At 40.3% G+C, this 27,119-nt stretch overlaps 1 protein-coding gene and 1 long non-coding RNA gene across 4 annotated transcripts in view; one reads left to right on the top strand and one right to left on the bottom strand.

The window, feature by feature from the left end:
• LOC103784978 (uncharacterized) overlaps nt 1-27,119 on the top strand; it is a 229,928-nt gene that overhangs the window by 14,217 nt on the left and 188,592 nt on the right. The window lies entirely within an intron of this gene.
• Nucleotides 23,955-27,119, bottom strand: part of SYNPR (synaptoporin) — a 336,540-nt gene continuing 333,375 nt past the window's right edge. For both annotated transcript variants that reach the window (XM_003811604.6, XM_008964002.4), the window contains one exon: nt 23,955-25,653. In XM_003811604.6, the coding sequence (XP_003811652.3) occupies nt 25,396-25,653 (258 nt within the window). In that variant the 3' untranslated portion in view covers nt 23,955-25,395. The remainder of the gene's footprint in view (nt 25,654-27,119) is intronic.

Below are 27,119 nucleotides of genomic sequence, written 5' to 3'. Positions count from 1 at the left end.
ACACTGTTAATAGCAATGAGAATGCAATGCTGAGACAAAACTGACAAAGATCCCTGCCCTCTTACAGCATACATTCTAGGAGGAAGACACAGAAACAAGATTAATAAATAAAATATAGAATGCATTAGAGGTGATAAGTTCTAAGGAGAAAAGAAAATTGATTAGGGATGGGGAATATGTAATACTGGTGGAGGATGGGGAAGCCTGCAATTTTATATAAGTTGGGCAAGGAAGGTCTCCTGACATGATTTTTGACTGAAGAGCTAAAGGAAGAGAGTGGGGGAAGCATGAGAGTGTCTGGGGGAATAACTTTCTAGACAATAAAGAAGTAGAAAAAGGCAAAAATGTATATCTCTCTGGCTCCAAATAGTAATAATAATACACTAATAATCACTCTTCTAGCCACTGTTGTCACTAGTATTTTTCAGCAAATATGCTGTATAATTTAAATTTTTTTAAAATTTTGAGATAATTGCAGATTTAGATGCAGTTGCAAAAATGAATGCAGACATCCCATGTACCCTTTACTCAGTTTCGCCAATGATAACATCTTAGTAAATATTATGACCAAGATATTGACATTGATAGAGTCAAGAAGAGTATGACTCGGCCAGGCCCAGTGGCTCACACCTGTAATCCCAGCACTTTAGGAGGCCGAGGTGGGTGGATCACCTGAGGTCAGGAGTTCCAAACCAGCCTGACCAACATGGGAAAACCCTATCTCTACTAAAAATTAAAAAAAATTAAAAAATTACCTGGGCATGGTGGTGGGCACCTGTAATCCCAGCTACTTTGGGAGGCTGAGGCAGGAGAATCGCTTCAACCCAGCAGTCGGAGGTTGCAGTGAGCCGAGATTGTGCCATTGCACTCCAGCCTGGGCCACAAGAGCGAAACTCTATCTCAAAAAAAAAAAAAAAAAGAGTATGCCTCATGTTGGCCCTACTTTTCCACCCCCACTTCTCCTTAAAGTCTGGCAACCACTAATTTATTCACCATTTCTATGACTGTGTCATTTCAAGAATGTTATATAGATGGAATCATGCAATATGTAACCTTTTGGGGTTGGAATTTTTTCATTCACATAATTCTCTGGAGATTCACCTAGGTTGTTGTATATTTGTTATTTGTTGTTGCTGAGTAGAATTCCATAGTATGTATGCACCACTATTTGTCTAACCCATTGAAGGACCTCTAAGTTGTTACCAGTTTTAGGTTATTATGAATAAATTGCTACAAATGTTAATGTAAGGTTTTTGTGTGAACTTTGGTTTTTATTTCTCTGAGACAAATGCTCAGAAGTGCAATTACTGGGTTGTATGGTAGTTGTACATTTAGTTTTGTAGGAAACTGCCATCAACTTTCTCAGATTGGTTGTGCCACTTTACATCACCACTAGCAATATATGAATGTCCAGTTTCCCAGAATCTTTGCCCACATTTGGTGTTATTATTATTTTCTATTTTAACCATTCTGATAGTTATGAATGATATTTCACTTTGGTTTTAATATGCATTTCTCTAATTACTAACAATATTGAACATCTTTTTTGTGTTTATTTGCCATTTGTAGATTTTTCAGTGATATGATTATTTCACGTGTTTTGCTAATTTTCTAATAGAATTTTAAAAAATTTTTACTGTTGAGTTTTGAAAGTTCTTTATATGTTCTAGTTATTTCTTTGTCAGATATGTGGTTTGTAATTATTTCTCCACTGTATAGCTTGTCTTTGCGTTCCCTTATGGGACTCTTTCACAAAGCAAAAATTTAAAAATTTTGATGAGATCTAATTTTTTAAAATTCTCCTTTATGGACTATCCTCTGGTATCAAGTCTAAGAATTATTTGTGTAGCTCTCCCATGTATGTTCTAGAAGTTTCATAGTTTTTACATTTTACATTCAAATCTGTTATTCATTTTGATTTTTGTTAAAAGATGTGAGACTTGGCCGGGCTTGGTGGCTCATGCCTGTAATCCCAGCATTTTGGGAGGCTGAGGCAGGCGGATCACATGAGGTCAGGAGCTTAAAACCAGCCTGGCCAACACAGTGAAACCCCGTCTCTACTAAAAATACAAAAATTAGCCAGGCATGGTCATGGCCACCTGTAATCCCAGTTACTTGGGAGGCTGAGGCAGGAGAATCACTTGAACCCAGGAGGTGGAGGTCATGCCATTGCACTCCATCCTGGGTGACAGAGCAAGACTCTGTCTCAAAGAAAACAACAACAACAACATGAAAAAAAATAAAGATGTGAGACTTAGGTAGAAATATTTTTTTCATGCATGTCCAATAGCTCTAGGACTATTTGTTGTATAGGCTACCCTTTTTCCATGCAATTATTTTTGCATCTTTGTCAAAAATCAGTTTGACCTTTTCGTGCGGGTCTATTTTGAGTTTCTTAATTCTGTTCCGTTGATCTTCGTGTCTGTCCCTCCAATTTACTGCACAGTCTTGATAACTGTGTTATATGTTTTGTAATTGTACACATTAATTCCTCCCACTCCATTTCTTTTTTTTTTCAAAGTTGTTTTAGTTATGCCAATTCTTTTGTCTTTCCATATACATTTTAGAATAATCTTCTCTATATCTATTTAAAAAAACCTCTTCCTCATGAAATCTTTGCCTGTGATTATGTCTTGAATGGCATTGCTTAGGTTGTCTTCCAGGGTTTTTATAGTTTTGGGTTTTACATTTAAATCTTTAATCCATCTTGAGTTACTTTTGTATATTGTGTAAGAATGGAGCTCAGTTTCAGTCTTCTGCACATGGTTAGCCAGTTATCCCAGCACCATTTATTGAGCAGGGATTCCTTTCTCCATAGATTATTTTTGTTAGGTTCGTCAAAGATACTAGATAAAGAAAATGTAATACATATTCACCATGGAATACTATTCGGCCATAAAATGAATGAGATCATGTCCTTTGCAGGAACATAAATGGAGCTGGGGGCCATTACCTTTAGCAAACTAACTCAGGAACAGAAAACCAAATACTGCATGTTCTCATTTATTAGTGGTAACTAAATGATGAGAACACATGGACACATAGAGGGGAACACACACTGGAACTTTATGGGAGGTGGAGGGTGGGAGGTGGGAGAGAATCAGAAAAAATAATGAGTGGGTATTAGGTTTAATACCTGGGTGATTAAATAATCTGTACAACAAACCCCTACAACACAAATTCACATATGTAACAAAGCTGCACTTGTACCCCTGAACTTAAAATAAAAGTTAAAAAAAAACCTTAGGGGGAGTTTCATAGGAATTGAATTAAAATTTTATAGGAATGGAAGGAAAGTCTTTTGTAATTACCCATAGCTTTCCTTATTGTGTTCCTTTTTTTCATCCTGATGTTCAAAATTCTTTCTCTCATAGTTTCCTTTATGTTTAGATAATGTCCTTTAATCATTCTGTTAGGGCAGGTCTGCCTGTTCATTAGTCCGTTTTCACATTGTTACAAAGATACTACCTGAGACTGGGTAATTTATAAACAAAGGAGGTTTAATTGACTCAGAGTTCCGCATGGCTGGGGAGGCCTCAGGAAACTTACAATAATGGCAGGAGTAGAAGCAGGCATGTTCTTCACAAGGCTGCAGGAGAGAGAGAAGAAAGCAGGCAAAACTGCCACTTACAAAACCATCAAATCTTGTGAGAACTCACTCACTGTCACTAGAACAGCAGAGGGAAACCATCCCCATGATCCAGTCACCTCCCACCAGTTCTCTCCCTTGACACGTGGGGATTACAATTCGAGATGAGATTTGGGTGGGGACACAGAGCCAAACCATATCAGCTGGCAACAAATTCTTTTAGTTTTCCTTTCTCCAGGAATGTCTGCATTTCCCCTTCATTCTTGAAGGTTATTACCACTGGATATAGGATTTTGGGATAATAGTTGTTTTCTTTTAGTACTTGAAAAAGGTCCCATTTCCTCCTGGCCTCCATGGTTTCTGATGAGAAATCCAGTGACATTCTAACTGTTTTTGCCCTATGGGTAATATGCTGTTTCTCTCTCACTGCTTCCATTTTTGAAACATTGTCTTTAGTTTTTAACATTTGAGTATAATATGTCTTGCTGTGGATGTCTCCCCCAATTTGGAGTTCACTCAGCTTCTTGAATCTATAGATTTGTATCTTTTTCCAAATATGGGAAGTCTCCAGTCATTATTTCTTCTTGTAATTTTCAGTCTTCCACCTTCTTTTCCTCTCTCCTTCCAGGGCTTGGAAAACATGAATGTTAGATCTTTTGATATAGTCTCATAGGTACCTAAGGCTCTGTTGATTTTTTAAAGTTTATTTTCTCCCTATTGCTTAGATTGCATCATTTATGTTGTTTTATCTTAAAGTTCACTGGTCCTTTTGTCTGCTCTCTTAATTCTGCTTTTGAGGAAAATTTTCAGTTATTGTATTTTTCAGTTCTAAGATTTCCATTTGCTTCTTCTTTATAGCTTATGTTTCTTTACTGAGATTCTCTATTTTTAAAACGTATTTCAAGTATGAAAACATTTTTTACTATGCCTTCTCTAAAATCTGTGTCAGATAATTCTCACATCTTTGTCATTTTGTGTTGGTATCTCTTGATGCTTTTCATTCAGTTTGAAATCTTTCTGGTACTTGATATGATGGGTGATTTTTAAAATGGAAACCTGGATATTTTGGTTATTATGAGACTTCTAATTTTATTTAAACCTTCTATTTTAACTGGCCTCCTCTGTACTTCCTCAGCAAGGAAATGGGGAGGGTGTCACTTTACTGCCAGGTACAGATAGATGTCTTAGTTGGGGGGCTTCTTGTTACTTCTGCTTGGGAGTAAGGGTTGTGACTTCCTCCTATGCCTCCATGGATGTTTTCCTGGCTGGGAGGTATAGGAGTGCCTTGTTACTGCTCCCCATGTGGCCCCTATTGATATCACTGGTGGGGTTGCTTCATTACTTCTAGGTGGGGGTGAAAGTCCCATCTCTTCACTAGGCCTCCTCTCACATCATGGTATCATCTGATACCATGGTGGGTGGGAAGACTTGGGGCTACAGTTGGAGGATGAAAGTCCTGGCCTTCTTCTTAGCTTTCTTTGGCAGCACTCTGATATGGTGGTGATTGGGGGCTTGGAGAGGATGAAAGTCTAGGCTCATCAGTTGATCTTTGCTGGTGTGGTGGGGGTGAAGCACAGTTGTTTGTAAAGGTGTTTAGCTGCAGTAGAGTACTTATTTTCTAAAAGTTTTTTGTCTTGCTAGGCCGCCCACCTCCTGTACCTTTGATTAGAGACAGCAGACTTCTGTTAAGGCTCTTTTTGTCTGTTTCTGGTGACTGGCTTCCCCCACACCCACTCTAGGATATATGAGGAAAAAAGAAACCCCGGAACTCACTGCCATGAAGTTCTTGGCATCCTGAGGTCCCTAGCAGTCTGTCTCCTTTTCTCCCTTTTTAGATTTAGGTTTATTTTATATATAATATCCAGGAGCTTTTGATGTACCTTGTAGGAGGAATAAAGAAAATATGTTTACTCCATCTTCCTGGAAATAGAAGTCCCTATATAATTTTTTAAATATTTCCTTATTTCAATACTTGCTATATGTTCATGAACAGGCTTAGAAAGGTTGAGCAACTTGCTCAAAAGCATGTTTTCTGACCTGGCCACATAACTTATGCAAACCTACCCTGCTTCTTTGTCAGTAACAGTGCCCACATTTACGGAATGCCATTGCGTTTCTGTCACTGTCCCAGTTGTCTTCACATACTCTATAGCCAGGTCCTTACATATTTCTGTCTGTCTGTCTATCTATCTATCTATCTATCTATCTATCTATCTATCTATCTATGTATCTATCATCTATCTATCCTCTCTCCCTCTAATAAGTTTTGTATCCACATTCTGCTGACCCCTTTCTGTACATCTAATGCTCTTGCTGTCTCATAATGATCTGCACTGGGATGGTCTTGTCTTTATAATGGGGACTTGCTATTAAAATCCCATGCTATGTTCTCTCTTATAAGTGAGAGCTAAGCATTGGGTACTCATGGACAAAAAGAAGAGAACAATAGACAATGGGGATTACATGGCGGGGTAGGGGGAAGAAGGAGGAGGGCATGGGCTGAAAAACTACCTATTGGGTACAATGCTTGCTGCCTGGGTGCTGGGATCATTTGTATCTCCAACCTCCGCATCACGCAATATACCCATGTAATAAACCTGCACATGCACCCCCCGAATCTAAAATAAAGGTTGAAATAAAAAGAAAGAACTCCTATGTTGACAGCCAGTTTACCCATACAAATGAGGACAGAGTCAGGCTTTATGGAAACAGTGCATATCAGAATTAGACCCTCTCATGTTCCATAGTTTATGTAACATTGTTTTTTTTAGTGGTTTGTCTCTTTTCAGTAAAACAGCTCTTTTGGATGTGTTACCCGGAGCCAGTAGGCACAAAGCAGAGGGTCCACTTGCCAGGCCTATTCCCTCTCTTTGGTTGGGCACTGGCAAAACAAGTTGGAAAGACTATGTCTTTATCATTGGCCCACCCAGTAAAGTTGCCAGCAGCTGGCCTAAAGCATTTAAATGCCTGTCTGATGTAGTGGAAATCAAATTTCTGAATAAAGATGTTCAACATTGTATTGGTCTGAGCTTTAATTATCTTGCAATGTAATGGGAGAAAAAGCAAGAACCTTTAATTTTCTGTTGGTGACTGTCATTATGCAGCCCTTTCTGATGCTCATTTGAGAGGGAGAAACTGGTTCTGATGATCACCAAGGCAGTCTGGGGGCTCTCTCATGAATAAAACATGCCAGTAATTGCAGTGATGCAGCCAACACACCTATATATGTAGAATCAATGCTTATTATCCCATCAATTAAGACAGACAATTAAACAAGATTTTAGGCTTTGCTGCTATTGGTAACCCACCACACACTAAGAGGGTCTGGAATCTCTTTGGAAAAACATGGGTTCTTAATTTAGGATTTTAATGCCCACAGAGTGTAGAATCTAAGCAAGAATGCTCAGCTTAGCTTAAAGAGGTTTGACTGAAAAATGGAAGGAATTGTTTACCCTGACAAGGAAATGCTCACTTCCATTTTCCTGAAATGGTTTACTTTCAGAGTAATCTGAAAAGGTTTAACTGTATACGTTCAAACTTTCAATTTTTGAAAAATAAAAACCACATTTACATGCTTTATCTACATAAAGCGGTAGATAGTGAAACATTTCCATCCTATTCCTGTGCCCCACCTACCCAGCTCTGTTCTTCCAGTTATAATCATGTTAGCCTAAATTAGTTATAAAGTCTGAATTTCCTTTTTTTTTTTTTTTTTGCAAGAATATTCCATGTGTGGTTTTCATACAGAATCAAGATTGTTTTAGTTTCTTCAGGGGATAAGGCACAGAATAAGTGAAGACATGCATTTATAACTATAAAACCAGGTATCCAATGGAGGCATGATGAAGTGATGGTTTCCCTTCCTTTCTCTTACAGAGAGGATCTTACAGAGGCCATGGCCCCACTGCCTGATTTCTAATGAGCCATTTTCTGTGCCTCTGAGAGTGGGAGAATTCACAGAGCTGCTTAGCTCCATATCTCAAGGTGTTTGGAGCCCTCACTATTGTCCTGGTGGAGGTCTCGGCTGTCCTCTCTTCTGACCCAACAGTTAGTCCTTTCCTCGCTGCTCTGTTGCACGTTTATTTGTATCTACTCCTGCCTTCCCCCAGGGAAATGAAGTGCCCCGCCTGCACTCAGACCTTTATTTTTCTCAGTTTATGTCTCTAGCACATGACTTTTCAAACCCAGTAAAAGCTTTTTCTATGCTGGTGTCAGAGTTTGACACTAATCCATACCGAAGAAGTAAAATACAATATGCTATAAATTTTTATTGGTGCTACTGTGTTGAAGAGAATGTGATTTAACCTGGAGAGATTTGGATTCCAGAATACCAGCAAGATGTATTTTTTTAGAGCTTTTGTTTCACTCTATTTTGGAACTCATTTCTGCCATAATGTGCATATGGGGTTTAAAAAATAGATATTGTGTTGATGAAATTGTCCTTTTAAAACTCAGAGCAGCTGGCAATATGTCTTCCTTGTGGCCTGTTTGAAATTGGACAGATACAAGTAGAGATAAACTAATTGTAAACCAAAGTAGCCAGTCTTGAGCCCAACAGAGATATTAATACACTCAAGAATCTATGTGGGGGATTCTAATTTCCCTAACAAAATATGTTCTCCTGAGATCTGACTTAGGAAAGCAGGCATCAGCAAGTTCCCTTGAACTCCTCAGCACTTGTCATCATAATAAATTGTTACATGACTCGTCTACCTGTTCAAATTCCACCACAATTTTAAGTTGCTAAGCCCTTTGTAGGTTTCTGGGGACACAGGGTACCTAAAAATAACACCCAAATAAGAATTAATTGATACCTCAGATACCTCTACCTATCATTGACACTGTTGATCAGCAGGAATTCCCATCTCTTTATAAACTCTGAGATTTCTTTTCAAATGCCTAACTTGGAACAGGTGTTACTTTTGGGAGGAACGCACTGGAACACACTTTGGAACCATTTCTTCATAGGTGCATGAGTTACAATAAGTCTTCGCTTTTTATTATGTTCATGCATACATCTGTTTCCTTCCTTCCTTCCTTCCTTCCTTCCTTCCTTCCTTCCTTTCTTCCTTCTTCCCTTTCTTCCATTCTTCCTTCCTTCCTTCTTTCCTTTCTTCCCTCCCTCCCTCCCTACCTCCCTCCTTCCCTCCCTCCCTCCCTCCCTTCCTTCCTTCTTCCCTTTCTTCCTTCCTTCCTTCCTTCCTTCCTTCCTTCCTTCCCTCCTTCCTATCTTCATTACCAGAGTCAGTCATCATTTGGCATTCAAAGCAACACAGGTTAAGTGCCAATTGTGTGCCAGGCACTGTGCCAAGGCCTTGGGGCTACAGATAGGTCCCCGCCTTCATGATGTTTCCATTTTAGTGGGGAGACAGACATGTAAACAAACATGGACATTACTGACCTTGATGACAGAATCTGACACATCGTGGATGGAGTAGCATGGGTTGACATGTTTAGACAGGGAGCCACTTTAGGTTGAGACATCAGGGAGGGCCTTTGTGATTACATTTGAGCTAAGTCCTGAACCATGGAAGAGTCAACCATGTGAAGTGCTGGGGGAAGAGCATTCTAGGCAGAGAGAATGGCATGTGCAAAGTTTTGAGGCATGGAAAGGAGGCCACTGGGGCTGTAGCAGAGTAACTGAGAAACTGAGGGCTGACTTTCTCTGTCATGCTTGGGAGACTTGCATTTATCCTGAGGGCAATGGAGAATTGTAGAAGTATTGTAGATATGTTTAGAAAGTGGAGAATGGATTACAGTGAAGGATGGATCAGGGTGGTATGGGAACACGTAGGGACTTAGGTTGCAGACTGCTAAAATAGTTGACCTGTGATGAGCATCAGAAATAAGGCATTTGTACCAGGGATGGCCGGAGATTGAGGGAGAATAAGGGGACAGGTGGGGTATGGGAGAAGAAGAAACTAAAATGACCTCTATGTTGTTGGCTTAGGTAACTAACTATGGAATTGTTAGAGGTTCTCTGTGACTTATACAAGTTGAGGAAACAGGAGGGGTAACAGGCTTTCTGAGAGATGGAAAGGCGAAGAGGAGGAAGATAGCAGGCAAGTGCAGACAGAACGGCTGCAGGGACTTTCACGGAAGCACCCAGGAGGCAGCTGAATAAAACCTCTTGATGGTTCCTCCTGATCCATATAGAAGGCCTGGGCTGGAGACAGAGATGTCAGAATTCATTCACTCAGAATTCATTCATCAGACCCTGTGCTAGGATTCAGGGATATTAAGGTGAATAAGATACTTCTTCTTCTGAAAGAAAACATTGTCTGGAGTCCAGGAGTGAGAAAAATAAAAGGTGACAGAAGAGTTGGTAATGTTCTAAGTGCATATACAAGGACAAGCAGTTTCCTGGATAGATCCAGGTGGTTTTGTGGAGGAAAGCCCTTTAACCAGACAGAAAAAAGCATTCCAGGTAAGAAGAACAGCATTTACAAAGGCACAGAGGTGCAGAAGTGCAAGATGTGACTGGCACGTGTGTGTGTGCATGTGTACATGCATCTGGTAACATCCAGGGAAGTGGCTGGAGATGTACCAAAGCCTTAAAGCAGTGACTACAAGCTCACATGGCTTCTGGGGCCAAGCTTGCATGGGGTGAATGAATGAAGGTGGCTGGAGGGAAGATTATAGGGAATAGTGGCACCTTCATCACCGTGGAGAGTATACGCTCCCTCTGACAAGACCAGAAACCTCAACTTCAGCCAACTACTGCCAGGGAGAAAGATGTTGGGACTTCTGAATCTTCTACAGAAATCAGAAATATAAAATCACTTCAATTTTGAATGTTGACCCTTGATTCAAAATAACTTTAAAACACTGGGCCAGATGAAACACATCTGTGAGCTGGGTGAGACTGATGTTTGGCAACCTCTGCACTATCGATAAAGGGGTTGCTTTCATACCATTCTGTGCTTTCTCAGCTGGGCAGTATAGAGCTAGTTATAGCCTTGCTGAAGTCGGTAAAGCAAGACACTGGGGTACCAGGTAACATTTCCAGGGGCGCTAGAACACAGCAATTTACTTCCCCTAGTGTTAAATGAATACCTAATGTGGACTCAGTGACATTCTTTGTCAACTCTTGAAAATGTGCCCCAAATTTACATTCACCCATTAGAGCTACGCTGCTCAGTAGGGTACCCACGAGCTATATGTGGCAATTTAAATTTTGATTTAAATTAACTAAAATAAAAAATCCATCTCCTTACTCCTACTGACCACATCTCAACTACTTAATAGCTACTTGTGGCTAGTGGCTACCGTACTGGACAGTGGAATTCTTGAACATTTTTATCATTGTAGAAATTTCTATTGAACAGTACTGCACTAGATTTAAAATTCTATATGGATGTAGAGTGTGTCCACTTTATCCATTGCTATATTTGGGGTAATAGGTATATAGTTTTGAGCACGTAGGTGCTCAACAAACATGAGCTGATTGATTTTTAATTGGCTGAGGTGCTGTTCTATGAGAGCCAGCTCCATTCAAAAAGTGAACTCAGGCAATATATTTATGTGTTGACACAAAACATTTTTTAAAAAACTATTTTGTATGCATCTTTCTAAAATCTAATTCTGTACTGTCTGTGTTATTTCAGATGGGAATAATCTGAAACACTTGAAGGATTACATAGTTTTCATGTTTCCTTGTCAATCCTTACCCTGAATGGTTTGATGTTCCAAAATTTCTGAACAGTTATGACTAAGCAAGTGGAGACATGCTCAGGCTTGGGGGCCATCGTTCTGTATACTGTATGTTTGCAACAATGGATAGAGTTGGCATACTTCCTCAAAGCCTCCAAGAATGAGGAAAGATACAGCATTCATCCAGGGAATGGAAAATGTCTAACAATCATACATTGCCACTAGGGGAAACAGCAATGTTTAAGAGCTTCTACTGTGGATCAGAAAAAAAGATTCAAAATGTGGCTTCACCACTTAAAACTGGTATCATCAAAGCCCTCCTTTATTTTCCCAAATCACACTATAGGATGAGTACTATTGTTAGTCTCATTAAACAAAAAAGGAAACCGAGGCATAGAGAGGTTAAATACTTTCCCAAGACTGCACAGCTGATACTTGGGGTGGAGTTGTGATGCAAACCCAAGTAGTCTGACTCCAAGGTCAGTTTTCTTAACCATGGTGCTACTATGTCTCTCGTTTTTGCGAGGTTTACTTACCTTCTCTGTGCCTCAGTTTCCTCATATGTAAAACAGGGATAATGTTACATAGCTCACACAATTTGTTGCAAGGCATAGTATCTACGAGCCATTGTTTGATCTGTTTATTTTTAAATAAAGGAATTTACTAAAATACAAAATCATGCTCAATCTCATAAATGCATTTAAACAATAAGGCTGTCATATTTTTTTCACCTATCAGTCTGGCAAAAACAAAAAAAAACTTAGATAATAATTCAGCAAAGGAAGTGGGTAAAGAGGTATGCCTGTACACTGCTGCTGGTAGGAGAGTAATTGGTAAAACTCTAAAGAAGGTATGTTAGTCTGTTTGGGCTGCTGTAACAAAATACCACAGGCTGGCCGCTTAACCAATAGAAATTTATTTTCTCACAGTTCTGGAAGCTGAAAGTTCAAGATCAAGGTGCCAGTAAACTTGGTTCCTGGTGACGTCTCTCTTATTAGCTTGCGGACAGCTACCTTCTTGTTGTGTCCTCATATGGCTTTTCCTCTGTGCTCAGGGTAGAGAGAGAGAGATCTCTGGAGTCTCTTTCTCTTCTTATAGGGGCCAGTCCTATTAGATTAGGGACCCATTTTTACATCTTCATTTCATCTTAATTACCTCCTTAAGGCCCTACCTGCAAAACACAGTCACATTGAGGGTTAGGGCTTTGACATCTGTATTTTGGGGAAATATAATTCAGTTTATAGCAGACAATTAGCAATATCTATCACAGTTAAGAATACATGTATCTTAAATTTGACCCAAGAAAGCCAGTCCTAAGAATTTGTCTTTAGAATATATTTGTTAATGTGTACAAAGACGTGTGTTCTAGATTAGTCACTGCTATGATATTTGCTGTAGCAGAAGATTGATCTGACAGTCTTGGTGCCTTTTAACAGAGGATTCACTGAACCAAGGGCCAGCAAACTTTCTATGAAGGGTCAGACAGTAGCTAATTTAGGCTTTGCAAGCCACACAGTCTTTGTCATTGTAATGCAAGAACAGCCATTGATAATATGAAAACAAATGGTCATGGCTGTGTTCCAAGAAAGCTTCATTTACAAAAACAGGTGGCTGACTAGATTTGGCTTTGGGGCCATAATTTGCTGATTTTTGGTCTAAATAAATTATGGTATATATATATATGTATATATATATACATACACACACACACACAAGGGAATACTATGTAGTCATCAAAAGGAACATCTCTAAGAGATATAGCTAAGTGGTTGACTGGATTTGGCTTTGGTCCCATAATTTGCTGATTTTTGGTCTAAATAAATGATGGTATATATATATATATATATATATGTACACACACACACACACATACACAAGGGAATACTATGTCAAAAGGAACATCTCTAAGAGCTATAACTAAGTGGAATATCATAATGTTGAAAACACCTATAGAGTGTCTACCAGTGCTAGGTGCTATTCTTAGAGCTTTCTAGGTATTAACTTCATATTCACAGTTTCTCTAGGAAGTAGCTATAATTATTATACCCATTTAATAGTTGAGAAAACTAAAACACATTAAGGAACTTGGTCAACTTCCTATAATTCATAGGTGGTGGAGCCAGGATTCAAACCAGGTTTGAAGCCCAACCTAAGTTCTCACCCTCCCCTCATACTGCTTCCTGGATCAATGTATACCCAAGACAGTGAGCTACCACTTAGGTATATTAAAAAGTGGGCATATCAGTGTTTCTCAACAGATTTTTTTTTAATACCTCCTCTAAGGAGCCTTTCAAGATATTTTTTTCCCTATGGCCTCCCCCCAAAATTTTAGTATCACAGATATACAAGATATGTGTTTATGTATTGCTTTATACAGAAAGAGTAAGATTTTTCTGCTCCCCTTCATCTGAACCAATTTTCACTGTTTTGGAGTTGATTTTGCCTCCAGTTGAGAATTCACAAATTATATATGTACTTACATCTTCATAGGCCATCTCCAGAAAGATCTATAAGAAATGGAGAGCAATTCTGGGTGCAGTCTGGGAGCATCATTTAGAAGAGGAAGGTCTCAGATTGTATTACTTTCTTCAAGAAATAAGGAGAACGTAAAGGAAAGTCTCCAAGTTGCCAAAACAAATGACTATCTTGTGAAGGAGAGTGAGGCTCCACAAGAGAGCACCTACTGAGCTCCCCTCATTTGTCTCAGGCTGGCTGTGGTGCAGGAGCGCTAATAAGGCCTGTCTCCAGGAAGTCCTTGATTGGAGGAGGGCTGCCATTTCTCATATCTGCCGGGAGTGCTTGTTTGTCTGGCTTCAGTGGCTTAGTTGACAGCCTCTTCTTCCCTTTTCCATGAAAGAGGCTTTTGGGATTCTCTCTTCCCCACAAACAACTCCAAATTGGAAGAAAGGGATTTTGAGTGAGTTCATGAACCCTTTGCTAGAATAAACCTAGCCTGCCTTCATCTCTTTTGGAACCCAGAAATCCCTTTTGAGGTTATGGCAATAAAACACGCTTCCCATTTATTCTTTCTTTCCCAACAAATGAAGACTCTATTGGATCCTGCAGTGCATTTTGGAAGAAAGAAGTGATGGCAGGGAGGACTGATAGAACCAGGATAAGAACTTTCTTCTACTAAGCTTTACCTTTATCTGCTAAACTGTATCCCTTATCTGGTGTCAAAAACTCTGTGTCACGGAGAGCTGGTATCCCTAATGGGTCAAATCACTAGTGGCCCCTTCATGCATATGAATCAGTCGGGAGAGTGGAGATCAGCATGCAAAACAAATGAAATACAATGGGATGTGGTGGGGTGCAGTGGCTCATGCCTGTAATTCCAGCACTTTGGGAGGCTGAGGCTGGCAGATCACTTGAAGTCAGGAGTTTGAGACCAGCCTGGCCAACATGGTGAAACCCCATCTCTACTAAACGTACAAAAAATAGCCGTGTCGGGTGGAACATGCCTGTAATCCTGGCTATTTGGGAGGCTGAGGCAGGGGAATCCCTTGAAACGGGGAGGTGGAGGTTGCAGTGGGCCGAGATTGCACCACTGCACTCCAGCCTGGAGAAGAGTGAGTGAGACTCCGTCTCAAACAAACAAACAAACAATGGGATGGAACAGAATTGAATAAAGTAGAAAGAGTAGGTCCCATGTGGTAAACATAACATTTGTTTTGCAAAACTTTGAATGTAGTTCCTTGTGTGTACTGGGGCACATTCAAAATGTATTTATTGTAATTATTATGTAATAGTTTAATTATAATTATTGTTAAGAGTGCCTCTCCTCTTAAGAGATGACCCTAGCACTTTGATTAATCTTTGTGTGATCATTTGTAGCTTGTGAAAATTCTTACCCCTCCAGACATTCTTGATTACATCACTGTGTTTTATATCCTTCATAGGGTATCACTATCAAATTAGCATATTTCTTACTTACTGGGGGCAGCAGGGGTGCAGAGGGAGAGGGTGGGTGCAGTGGATAATCCTTAACATGGTATGCACAGGTGTGAACTTCACGTGATCCCTGTGTTATGATCTGGAGATGCTGCAGTTTGCAAACAGGGCAACAAGAAACAGTGAACTGGAAATGAACCAATGAGGGGCAAGGTTTGCAGGCCCTACACTGCAGGAAGCCCTTTCTGTGTGGGCACACAGTGAGCGCTATTTATAAACATGCTGGAAACTTTCCAAAGGAAAGTTCAGACTCTTTTCTTTCCGGCTAGTCAATGTTACGTACTCTATGTTATAATAGTTTGCATATTTTATGAACAACCTCTAATAATAGCTGGTATAATGTATCATACTGTATTCATTCAACAAATATTTGAGTGCCTAGCCTATTTCAGGCACTGTTCCAAGTGCTGGGGATACAGGCATGCATAATCCAGTCAAGTCTCAGCCCTTGATGGAATTTATATTCGAGTGGGAGAGATAGAAAGGACAACTAAACAAATGAATACATAATGTAATTTCGGGTCTATACTTAGTCTCTCCCATTGGGCTATAAAAACGCTGAGGCAAGAATTGTGTCCCGTTTATCTGTTTTTCCAGCTGTGTGCTGAATAACTGTATGGCACCTCGAGGATCCCATCTGTACACAGTACGTTTTCATTTACTAGAACTCTTCAGCAGGAAATTGGATGAACATTGGCTCCTGATTGGGAGCATTGTCAAAGTTATCTCAGTATTTGATCATTGAAAAGCTACCTGCTGCCACACATTAGTGCTATGGACTGGTTACTTTCTAACAAAAGTTAATATAATTGGTTGGAACAACTATCAATTTTAAGAACATTATCAGCTACTGAGAACTTTAGGGAAATCTGCTACTAAATTTACTTATATTCATTTTTATATTACATTTATATAAAAGTATTATAATTATAGGATTTTATTTTTATCCTTTACTGGTGGGATAATGTGGTAGGCAGATTAATAGCCTCCCCAAAGATGTTCACATTCTAACCTCCAAACCCGTGGTTATGTTATGTTACATAGAGGATTATGGTCACAGATGGAATTGAGGTTGCTAATTAGCCAACCTTAAAATAGACAGATTATCCTGGGTTATCCAAGTGGACCCAATGTGGTCACAAATGTCCTTAAAAGTGGAAGAGGGAGGCAGAAGAAGAGGCTGGAGTGATGCCTCTCTGAGATGAACTCAGCCTGCTGTTGCTGGCTTTGAAGATGGAGAAAGAGAACCATGATCTAAGGAATATAGGTAGCTTCTAAAAGTTGGAAATGATAGGGAAAAGGACCTCCAGACAGGAACAAATCCCTGCCAACTCCTTGATTTCAGCCCATTATATGCATGAAAAATCTAAGCCCCAGGGATGATGAGGCCCTCTCCCAGGATCACACAGCCTGGTTCCAAAATTTGAATCCAGGTCCATCTGATTCTAAGCTGAAGATTATACCGGGGGATTAGAAATGTATGTGATCACTTTACATTGTAAAGCCAATGACAACATCTTTTGATGCAAAAGATGCAATGTAGCTCTTACTCCCAAGACAAAGACTGACCTCAGGTCTCATCTGAGGCAATTGTCTGTGCTGATAAATGCAGTTTCCAGGAAATGCATGTGGCACCATGCTGCTAAGTCCAGTGGAATCATGTATCAATACTAACCATGAAATTTTAATAGAATGTCTAGGAGCTTCGAGAGAGCAAGATTAAGAAAGGACTTATAAAAAGGGCAGTAATGCTCAGGGCAATGTGTCAGCTATGGAATCTATCAAAATTCTAGAAGGAATATGACAGTGAAGATCAATCAGAAGAGACTTAACTCTCTAAAGAGATCAGAAGAGAAAATGTCTGGGAGAAATGTCACTTCACAGGAAAGGAGGGAAAATATCTGAAATAAGAAAAAACATTCCGTTTGTATTTTGCATTTCTTATGTTCACCAAATTGGCATGACAGCAGGTGACATGTTACATGAGATTGTCTCTAGTAAGTAGGGAGATGACTTTAAATTGATATGAGCCAGTGAGTCTTGTTCACAGCACAAGCCAATTAGACCCTCTTAAGTTCCAAGTGGCCAGGCAATCAATATATGAATAAAATAGCAGAGGCTCAAAGGCAAACTCTTTCTCAGCCACCAGGAGATCTATTAGACTTATTACAACCAACTTAAAGGGTTTTGCTCAATAAGCCAAGGCACACATAATGGTAACCTGCTTATTTAAAGGAAATACTCAACTAGACATAATATTTTCTGCACAAATAACGAGACTTCCAGGAAAACAGCTAAAGTTCACTATTCTCATCTTGGCCTTTTTATACCCAGGGCATATTATTCACAGAGGTGAGTTCCAGTTGGGACTGGAGGAGCCAGGACATTCTTGAAAGTGCTTGCTGCCAACAGGTTCTGAAGAGCATTCAGCTAAGTCCTAAAATCCAGCAAAGCCTCAGCCTCTAAGCCAAGCATGTTAAGAAATTATTCTTAGTTCTACCGGACTTTTAGCCATCTTAAAGACTTCATTTACTTATTCAGTGAATTGGGTCTGACTTTATTCATGTTGATAAATGATGCTGACAAAACAAATTCCTTCCAACTATCAGGGACTCAGCATCACTATGAAGATTAACTGAAGCACCTGATGGTCTGAGTCTGTGCCAATTGCACCGTAGGTGGACAGACAAAGCTCATCAGCTTAAAACATAGTAGGTAGTGTGGTAGCACTTTTGTGATCTAGCAAGGTGGTTTAGAGCAAGGAGTTTTGGATGCAGAGAAACCTAGATTTCTGCATCCGCTGGGCTCTGCCCACATCCAGCTCAATGATCTTCAACAAGTTATCTAATCTCTATGAATCTTAGTTTTCCCATTTGTTCAATTGGTACAACAATACATTTATCTTGCATTTCCTGTGAGCATTAAGTAGGAAAGTGGATATAAATTGAGTAGCATAGTTCTCTGCGGAATAGAGGCTCAGTACCTGGTAGTAACTAACAACTATTTTTATTAGTGAAGTTGTTCACAGGTATTTTGTCATTATCTAATTTCTCTATACTTTGGTTTTCTAAACTGTTATACAAGGGTAATACTACTATCTGTCACATAGTGTTGTGATTAAATGCAAAGTGCTTAACTCAGTGGCTGACACATTGTAAGCACCCAATAAATGTTAGCTATTGGTTTATAGTTGCTATCAAAAATTATCTTTAGATGTCTAGATAAAATCACATGAAATATTGGGGTTAAAGTCATATTTATATGCTAAGTAGACTGAGGAGTTGATGGTTAAAACAAACAAACAAACAAACAAACAAACAGAAAACCTCTTAGGATTAGAAGAGATTTTTGGCAAGCTGTTTAACACTCCCAAACCTCAATGTGGCATACATTATTGGTGGCCCACCCATATCCTCTTGAGACTCACCATTGCATGCATACTGACCTAATAACCCCCAAATGCCAGCACTTGCACCACTCCTCATGCTTTCTCCATCTGCTCTAGCCCATAGACAGGGTGATCGGAAAGAGCTAGGGAATTGCCACTCTCTTAGAGTAGCCCTTATTCAATGACTGACAGGAGCGAGCAGGTAAATATCACAGCTCCTTTTGGCCCGTGTTGGGCTGACTGGTGTTCTGCCCTGGGTTTCATATTCTCTAGCGGGACTGATCCCCCGTTGCCCATAGCAATAATCTTCTCCATAACCCAAGATTTATTGTTTTCCTTCTCTTCTTTGGTTCACTTCCCCACCCTCCTACTTGTACTTGAATTCTTATCTCAGAGAGAGTTGGCTTCTGGGTTAACTCGGTTTAGGACACTTTTTTTTCAAATGGGGACAATAGCACTTACCCTTTCACTGGGCTGATGAGAGACCAAATGAAATTATAGATGTTATGAACTTTGAACAGTACAAAGCACTTTCTATAAAGTGAAGATTTATTATTCTTTGGCCAGTATTTAAGATTTCCCCCAACCAATATTTAAGACCCAAGAACCAGCTGGAGCTGTTGCTGAGTATGAATGGGGCCCCCATCCTAACTCAGGCTGCCATATCCTCATTCCAGGGCTTCTGGCAACTCATCCTGTACCCATCTTCCTCCAACCCTATTGCTCTCCGTCATGTCATCCTGGTTTATTTCCTCTTTAACATTTATCACTATTTGAATTTATCTTATTTTTCTCCCAGCACCTAGAACAAAGCTTAGCACATGGCAGGTGCTCCATAAATAGCTGTTGAATGAATTGATGACTTCATTAATCCATTCGCAGCATCATCCTTTATAGGAAGTTGCAAAAATAGTACAAAGTCCCACGAACCCTTCACCCAGCTTCCCGCAAAGGTGACGCCTTGTCTTATAATAGTACAATATCAAAGCCAAGACTTTGATAGAGGGATTTCTTTGAAGAGAAAATTAAATCATGTCATTTTCCTGTTTATTTGCCCACTGGCTTCCCACTTCTCTTGGAATAAAATCTGTTTCCATGTCCTCCAAGGGCCTTCATAACCTGGCTCTTTCAAACTCTGCAGCCCCAACTCCCGCCCCACTCCTTGCATGTCCAGCCCTAGTAGCTTTTTTCTCCTATGAGTCATTTGAAGGCACCCAGCAGTGTCCCCTCATTAGGTCCTTGGATGCACTCTCCCCTCTGCCTAAAATATTCTACACATAACTGGTTCCTTCCTATTCTTCATGTCCCAACTTACATGTTCCCTCCTCAGAGAGGCCTTTGTTGACCACTCTAGGCCACTCCTCCCCACCCTGTCCCTTGTTTCTTTTCCTTACAACATTAATCACAGTTCATTCTTACATGTCTGGTTAATTTACTTGTCTGCTATTTGAATCTTCCAATCTTGAGTGTAAGCTCAAAAGATGCCAGGTACTGTATTTTGCTTAATTCAGTACAATCAGAAGTTTGACTTATAAAAACTCAGGCTTCAAAAAAACCACAAGGAGATACCATCTTACTGCATTCAGAATGGCTATTATTAAAAAGTCAAGAAATAACAAATGCTGGTAAGAAGGGAAGGCTGGCCAGGCGCGGTGGCTCACACCTGTAATCCCAGCCCTTTGGGTGGCCCAGGCGGGCAGATTGCTTAAACTTAGGAATTTGAGACCAGCCTGGGCAACATGGTGAAACCCCATCTCTACCAAAAATACAAAAAATCAGCCAGGTGTGGTGGCGTGAGCCTGTGTCCCATCTACTGGGGGGACTGAGGTGGGGGGATCGCTTTGAGCCCAGGAGGCGGAAGTTGCAGTGAGCCAAGATCACGCCACTGCACTCTAGCCTGGGTGGTAGAGCCAGAGCCTATCTCAAAAAAAAAAAGAAAGAAAGAAGGAAAGAAAGAAAGAGAGAGAGAGAGAAAAAAAGAAAGAAAGAAAGAAAAAGAGAAAGAAAAAGAAAAGAAAAGGGAATGCTTACACACTGCTGTTGGGAGTGTCAGTTAGTTCAGCCATTGTGGAAAGTAGTGTGGCGATTCCTCAAAAAACTAAAAATAGAATTATCAATTGATCCAACAATCCCATTATTCCACATATACCCAAAGGAATATAAATCATTCTATCACAAAGACACATGCATGCATATGTTCGTTGCAGCACTATTCACAATAGCACAGACATGGAATCAGCTTAAATGCCCATCAACAGTAGACTGGATAAAGAAAATGTGGTACATACACACCATGGAATACTATGCAGTCATAAAAAATAACAAGATCATGTACTTTGCAGCAACATGGATAGAGCTGGAGGCCGTTATCCTAAGTGAACTTATAAGTGGGAGCTAAACAACAAGAACACATGGACACAAATAGGGGAACAGCAGACACTGAAGTCTCCTGGAGGGTGCAGGGTGGGAGGGAGAGGATCAGAAAAAACACCTATTTGGTACTATGCTTAGTACCTGAGTGACAAAGTAATATGTACATCAAACTTGCATGACATGAGTTTACCTATATAATGAACGTGAACATGTATCCCTGAACCTTAAATAAAAGTTAAAAAAAAATCCCCAAAACTCAGATTTTTGTGAGTGTGGATTAGGTTTATACCTCAACATTCAATAACAAGCTAACTACACCCGGTAGTGTACAGTTCATAAACCTCTTCCACACACAACCAACTCAGCTCCTATGAGGTGGGACTATCTGCAGCCCCCTTTGACAGACTAAGTGAGAATAGTAGTGTGATACAGTAATCATTGATCACTGTAGTGGGTGATTTGCATGCCAAATGTTGCTTTCCTTTGGTCAGCCTCTAATTTCAGCCATAGCTTGAAGAATTGTTCTGGTTCGTATTGATAGTGGCCCCCTCCCTACCTCACGCATGCACCTCCCAGGGCTTACCCTTTATCTTTCCTCAAGGTCCCTGTCCCCAGGAATGGGGGAGGGGATGGTGGTGACAGGACCCATGCCAGTGCCGCTCCCCTTTCCCCCAGCCCACTGCTTGAGATGTTAGCACTCAAAGCTTGTTTCTCTGAAGTCCTAGGAACCTGCTCAGTCTCCTGGCAAGTGTAACCTGGAAACGTGGAAAAGTTACCACTGTTCTGGGCAACTCTCAACCAATAAGGGCTGGGGATTGGTAGGTGAACACTCCAGCTCCTGCTCCTTGATGGACAATTGCTGGAGCTGCTCAGAGAATTGCTGGAGCTGCTCAGAGACCCTGATGAAACTGAGCTCCTGCTGCCTTACCAGCAACAACATGAACACATCCTTTTATTGGCTTTGCCTCCTTTCCTGTCTCATTCTCCCCACTTTGTCACTCCTGACTCCTGGAATCAACTCCTTGCACCCAGCTCTTGTCTTAGTCTTAGTTTCAGGAAAACCCAAACCCAGAGGGTGCTTACTGTCTGCGAGAAGCTGTTCTAATTCCGTCACATGGCTAGATGGTTTATCTTTCTCATCTACCAGGCAGATATTGCTGTTATCCCCACTGTAGAGATGGGGAAACTGAATGAATGAGATATTAAGTATCTTACCAAAGGCATTTATTGATCTGCCCATATCCCCTAGTGTTTGAAGGTGCTCCCTGGGGTGTCAACTCTCCAGCATTTCCAGGCTGCACTTGCCTGTAGGCTGTGGCTTCAGAAAAGTCCCAGGGCTTTGAAGAAGGCTTTGAGGAAGAAAAAGGAGAGTTGAGGAAATGGCAGTGAGTGATTCTCACCCAGACAGTCTGATATCAGGGCCCACCCATTTAACTTCTTTGCTTTACCTCCTCCTAAAAAATCAAAGGTGCAGGAAGGTGAAGTCACACCCTGAAACACAGCTAGTGAGCACTGAAGCTGAGATTCCAAATTAGTCTTATTGGATACATAGACTCAAACTCACCTGCCATTCTCTTTTTATGGCTCACACCTGTAATCCCAGCACTTTGGGAGGCCGAGGTGGGCGGATCACGAAGTCAGGAGATCGAGACCATCCTGGCTAACACAGTGAAACCCCATCTCTACTAAAAATACAAAAAATTAGCACAGCGTGGTGGTGAGCGCCTGTAGTCTCAGCTGCTCTGGAAGCTGAGGCAGGAGAATGGCGTGAACCCGGAAGGCGGAGCTTGCAGTGAGCCGAGATCGCGCCACCGCACTCCAGCCTGGGCGACAGAGCGAGACTCCATCTTAAATAAATAAATAACAAATCTACTGCTCTTTTCTTGAAACCTGAAGGAATAAATAAGTTTAGCAAAATCCCCATTGGGTTAGAGCAGGTCTTTATTGCGAATCTGCGGTGGACCGTGGAAGCATGTCTCTATCTCAACCTGGGCAGGTAGTGTTTTCCATTTATCAGTGCCCAGAGTGCTTTGGAACTGCTAAGACTGGTAAAAATCACTGCTGGTTAGGAGGATTTCTCCACTTTGCCGAGTTCATGACAGCTTATAAAGCAGAGGACACTTTCTTCTCCTGCGCAGTGCTGAAGGAAGCAGTCAAATCCAGCCATCGTCCCAGGAAATAAGGGGGAATTGGGAGTGGGGGTGGGAGCGGGGAGAACTCATACCACATCCCCTCCTCCCACTCCCAGCCTACTGCCTCCTAGATGCTAGGAGTTAAGGCCTATTTCCTTATCCTCAGGATGTTTTTCTCGCTTGTCCTCTAATCCACTCTACTCTGTAGCCATTGAGATCCTTTCAACATGCTAATCTCATCACATCCCTCCCCTGCTCAAAAATCCTTCAATGCTTTCCCTTAGCTTCTTTAGGATAAAGACAGAATTCCTGATTAGGCCTTCAGACAGATTTCACCCATGTCCCCATCAGCAGTCACACTTCCCAAAAAGCCTCTTGTTCATTAAACTCTGGCAACCCTATATATCCATCCTGTCTCCCACCATCAAAGAGCTTTGTCAGGATGTTCTCTGCCTGGGACACGCATCTCTCCCACCTTGTCCTTGCTAAACCATGTGTAGTCTTGAGGTCTGAAGCTTCTTGACTTCTCCCTAACTAGTTCAAACCTCTCTGACAGATGTACCTGTGGAATCCTGTGCCTCTGTTTGTTGCACTCAGCTTAATTGGGGTGTGATTATTTTAATGCCTGTCTCTCCTAATAGAGTGTAAGCTTCTTAACATACTGCCTGTTTTTGTTTTTTACTACTGCATTACCAGTGGCATGCACAGTGACAGGTGCATAGAATGGTGGAATGAATGAACAAACCTCACTGGGCTCATGAAACAAGGACAGGGTGACAGATTGGAGACACTGTGCATTTAACCCTTGTTTGTCATTGTTAAAGCCAACCAGGTTCTACTGTTGTAATTGTTCACTGTCCAGCCAGCATTGTATGCAATAACTTTATTAACATCAAATAGATATCACAATACAGTTTTATCCAACGGGATTCAGAAACTGGTTACAGATATCATCTAAGACACAAGGCTGTTTTATGCTAAAATGCTTCCAACATCACTAATCACACAATGAGTTTATACATCAATAACAACTTTTATCTGGAAATACAGATGCTCAGCTTGCCCTCTCTATTGGGTCCTGGTGTTTCAGCTGAGTTAAAACGAGGAAGTGAAGATTGACATTTTCTTGATAATGAATACATTCTGGAGAATATTTCATGAGAACTCTCTTTGGCGTACAGAGTGGCATATGGAAGCCATTTTTAATTTAGGGGCTACACTCAAATCAGAATTAGTAAGTTTAGCTGTGACTTGAGAATTTTTAATAATTACATTGAGGAACATATTAGCTTTACAAATAAACAGGATTTAAAAGTATAGCTGGTAGTAGAGGTTCTACAGAATATTCTTTATAAATAAATACTTCAGCAAGGCAGTACCTTGACTATGTTATCTATATCTGCATCTCCATTATTCTAAGAAAACAACACTCCATAAACACAAAGAGTTATTGGGCCATGTTATTTATGGTCCACAAGATAAGAGCCACAAAACACCATAGAAGGTTACAAGAATGCAAATATTTAGCTAAGTAAATAGAATAAATATTGGGCAGTTATCATATGTAGCACTAAATGTTTACTAATAGGGGAAAAGAAAAACTTAAATTTTAATTACAATGCATTCAGAACTTGGGTAAAGCCAGAGAGACAAATTTGCAAAGTATACAAAGTAGTGAATATATTCCTATAAATATCCATTTGACAAATTCATGGTGCAAACCAGAAAATTTTCATAAACACAGTTCAAATGTTCATTGTGTGAGAAAATGCTTATTCATGCACTTAAATCATATGATTTACCACATAAAAAAAGAATAATTTTCTGAAACAAATAACTTAGAGACTCATAGTCCTATAGGACTTAAAACTAAAAAAAAATAAGACATGCATGTTGTGATACACCAAATTGTCTTCTAGAAATTATTATAACATCTTTCACATCAAAATGCATAAGAAAACTCAACGCTATTTGATTTACTTTATGCATATTACATACTAGAGACTTTAAGCTACAAAATACTTCTACTACTTTAACATACATACAAAATGACCATGAAAGTATCTGTATATATAACAAGGTACTCTCCAATTAGCCATCTATGATGAATAATATATCTCCTCATGTCGCCTCATCTCTAAGTATCATTTATCACAACCCAGGACTTTCTGCCTTAATGAAGACTAGAGAGCTCTGATTTACATTCAATACTCTCTGCATTAATAATTGATTGAAACCCTTAAAAAATTCTTCTGCCACTGAAATGGAAGGTGGTGAGGTGACTGCAGAAGAATGCAAATGCTACTCTGTTAAATCTGATTGGTAAAGGAAGTGGGGCCAGTAGGCTGTTGGCCAAACTCATCTGAGGATGGCCCCAAACTCGCCTGCTGACTGTACCCACTGCTTGATCCATAGCTATCTTGGTTGTAACCACCTTGATTATAGCTGCTGGAGTGCTTCTCCATTGGATCTGAAAGATATCTCTGTCCCGAAGAATGCCAGCCGGTCTCCTTGAAAACAAACCATATGTTTCCAGCCCAGAGAATAAAGTTCAAGAATCCAAAGACCTGAAGGAGAATCAAAGCCAATGAATTGATAGACTAGACAAAAACCCAAGAAAAATTTCAATTTTGGAAAAATCCTTCGCAATACAAAAGATCACTTTTCACTTTAATGTTGAGTCCGCTTCCAAGTTTTCCATTTGGAACTGGTATTTCATTTAGAATATTTGACCTTTATTAGACGCACTACATGTCAGGCACTACATAAAGGGCTTTATGTGTATCAATTCACTTGCTCTAAGAATCAGTCTAGGAAAAAGTTGCTATTGTCATACCCATATTAAAGATGTGGAAAGCTTGTCTAAAGTCGCGTGGCTTGCTGAGTAGTAGATCTGTGATCCAAACTCTCTTCTGGTTCCATAACTGGAAACCTTACTTAAGGCATCATTTATTCTCCAAATAAAGTATCCTTCATGGTGTGTAAGATTATTTCCAGATGGCACAGGGTTGAGAATTTTCACTTTAATAATGGTGCATTCATTTATAAGGCTATCTTCTCTTTATGGTTAGAGATACTGCTTTTGCTTTTCCATTTATTGTAATCATATAAAGAAAGTGAGTCAATTAAAAATATAGGGTAAGCAATGGTACAGGTGATATGCAAATAAGCATATGCATGATAGCATATTGAGAGGTTGACTGTTTGAATAATTGCACTTTCTGTGCCTCTCACAGGGATAAGTGAATGTTGAAACCAGACTGTGAATAAAGTGCAGGTTTCAGAGAAGTATAAAATATTTTCTTAAGAACTGGATGTGAAACTTTCCTATGGAAATTCCTCTTACTCTCCAGGAGGGTGTCAGTGAGTCAGAGGACTGGGTGTCGCCTCCCCGGGGTCTCAGGTTTGATGGAAGCAGAACGGTTTGCTATTGCATGAGGCCCGAACAGAAGTCCTCATTCCATGGCTTGTTCTGCAGCCTTTTCCAAGGCTGGTTGATTGACTTGGGAATTAACTATAGGCAGTCTGTTTTAACAGCCCCCTAATGGAGACAGGTAACAGTAGTATAATGCAAAGTTGTGATAACATTAAAGTATATTTAGTCATCACCCCCTAGCATGACGCTGACCAATCAAAATGGACTTGGGCAGTGGCCACAGTCCTGGAGTAGGGTGCTGGAAGTCCTTTGCTGGGTCAATATTTATCCCTTGGTTTCTGGACAGTGAGATGATCCATAGTGGCCTGTGGGTAGTGGTGGCAGAGGGGGTACTGGTGTAGTCAAGAAGCTGGGCCTTGGAGACTTGGATCTGAGACTATCAAAATATTTCAATATTTTAGCAGCACATGAATGGAATCTTAGGCTTGGAGAAATCTCTATAGGCTTTGAAATCAAAGGCACCCTGGGGACTGTACTTTCTTGCCCTGCTACCTGGGACAAGGCATTTAGTCTGTAGACTTCATTTTTGTTTTTGTTTTGTTTCTTGTATGGAATGGAGACAAGAATTCCTTTCTTGGAAGATAGTTGGGAGGATTA

Source organism: Pan paniscus, chromosome 2 (assembly GCF_029289425.2).
Source record: "Pan paniscus chromosome 2, NHGRI_mPanPan1-v2.0_pri, whole genome shotgun sequence".
Taxonomy (NCBI): domain Eukaryota; kingdom Metazoa; phylum Chordata; class Mammalia; order Primates; family Hominidae; genus Pan; species Pan paniscus.
Note: the sequence above shows the minus strand (reverse complement) of the source record. Positions and strands in the feature narration are given on the sequence as shown.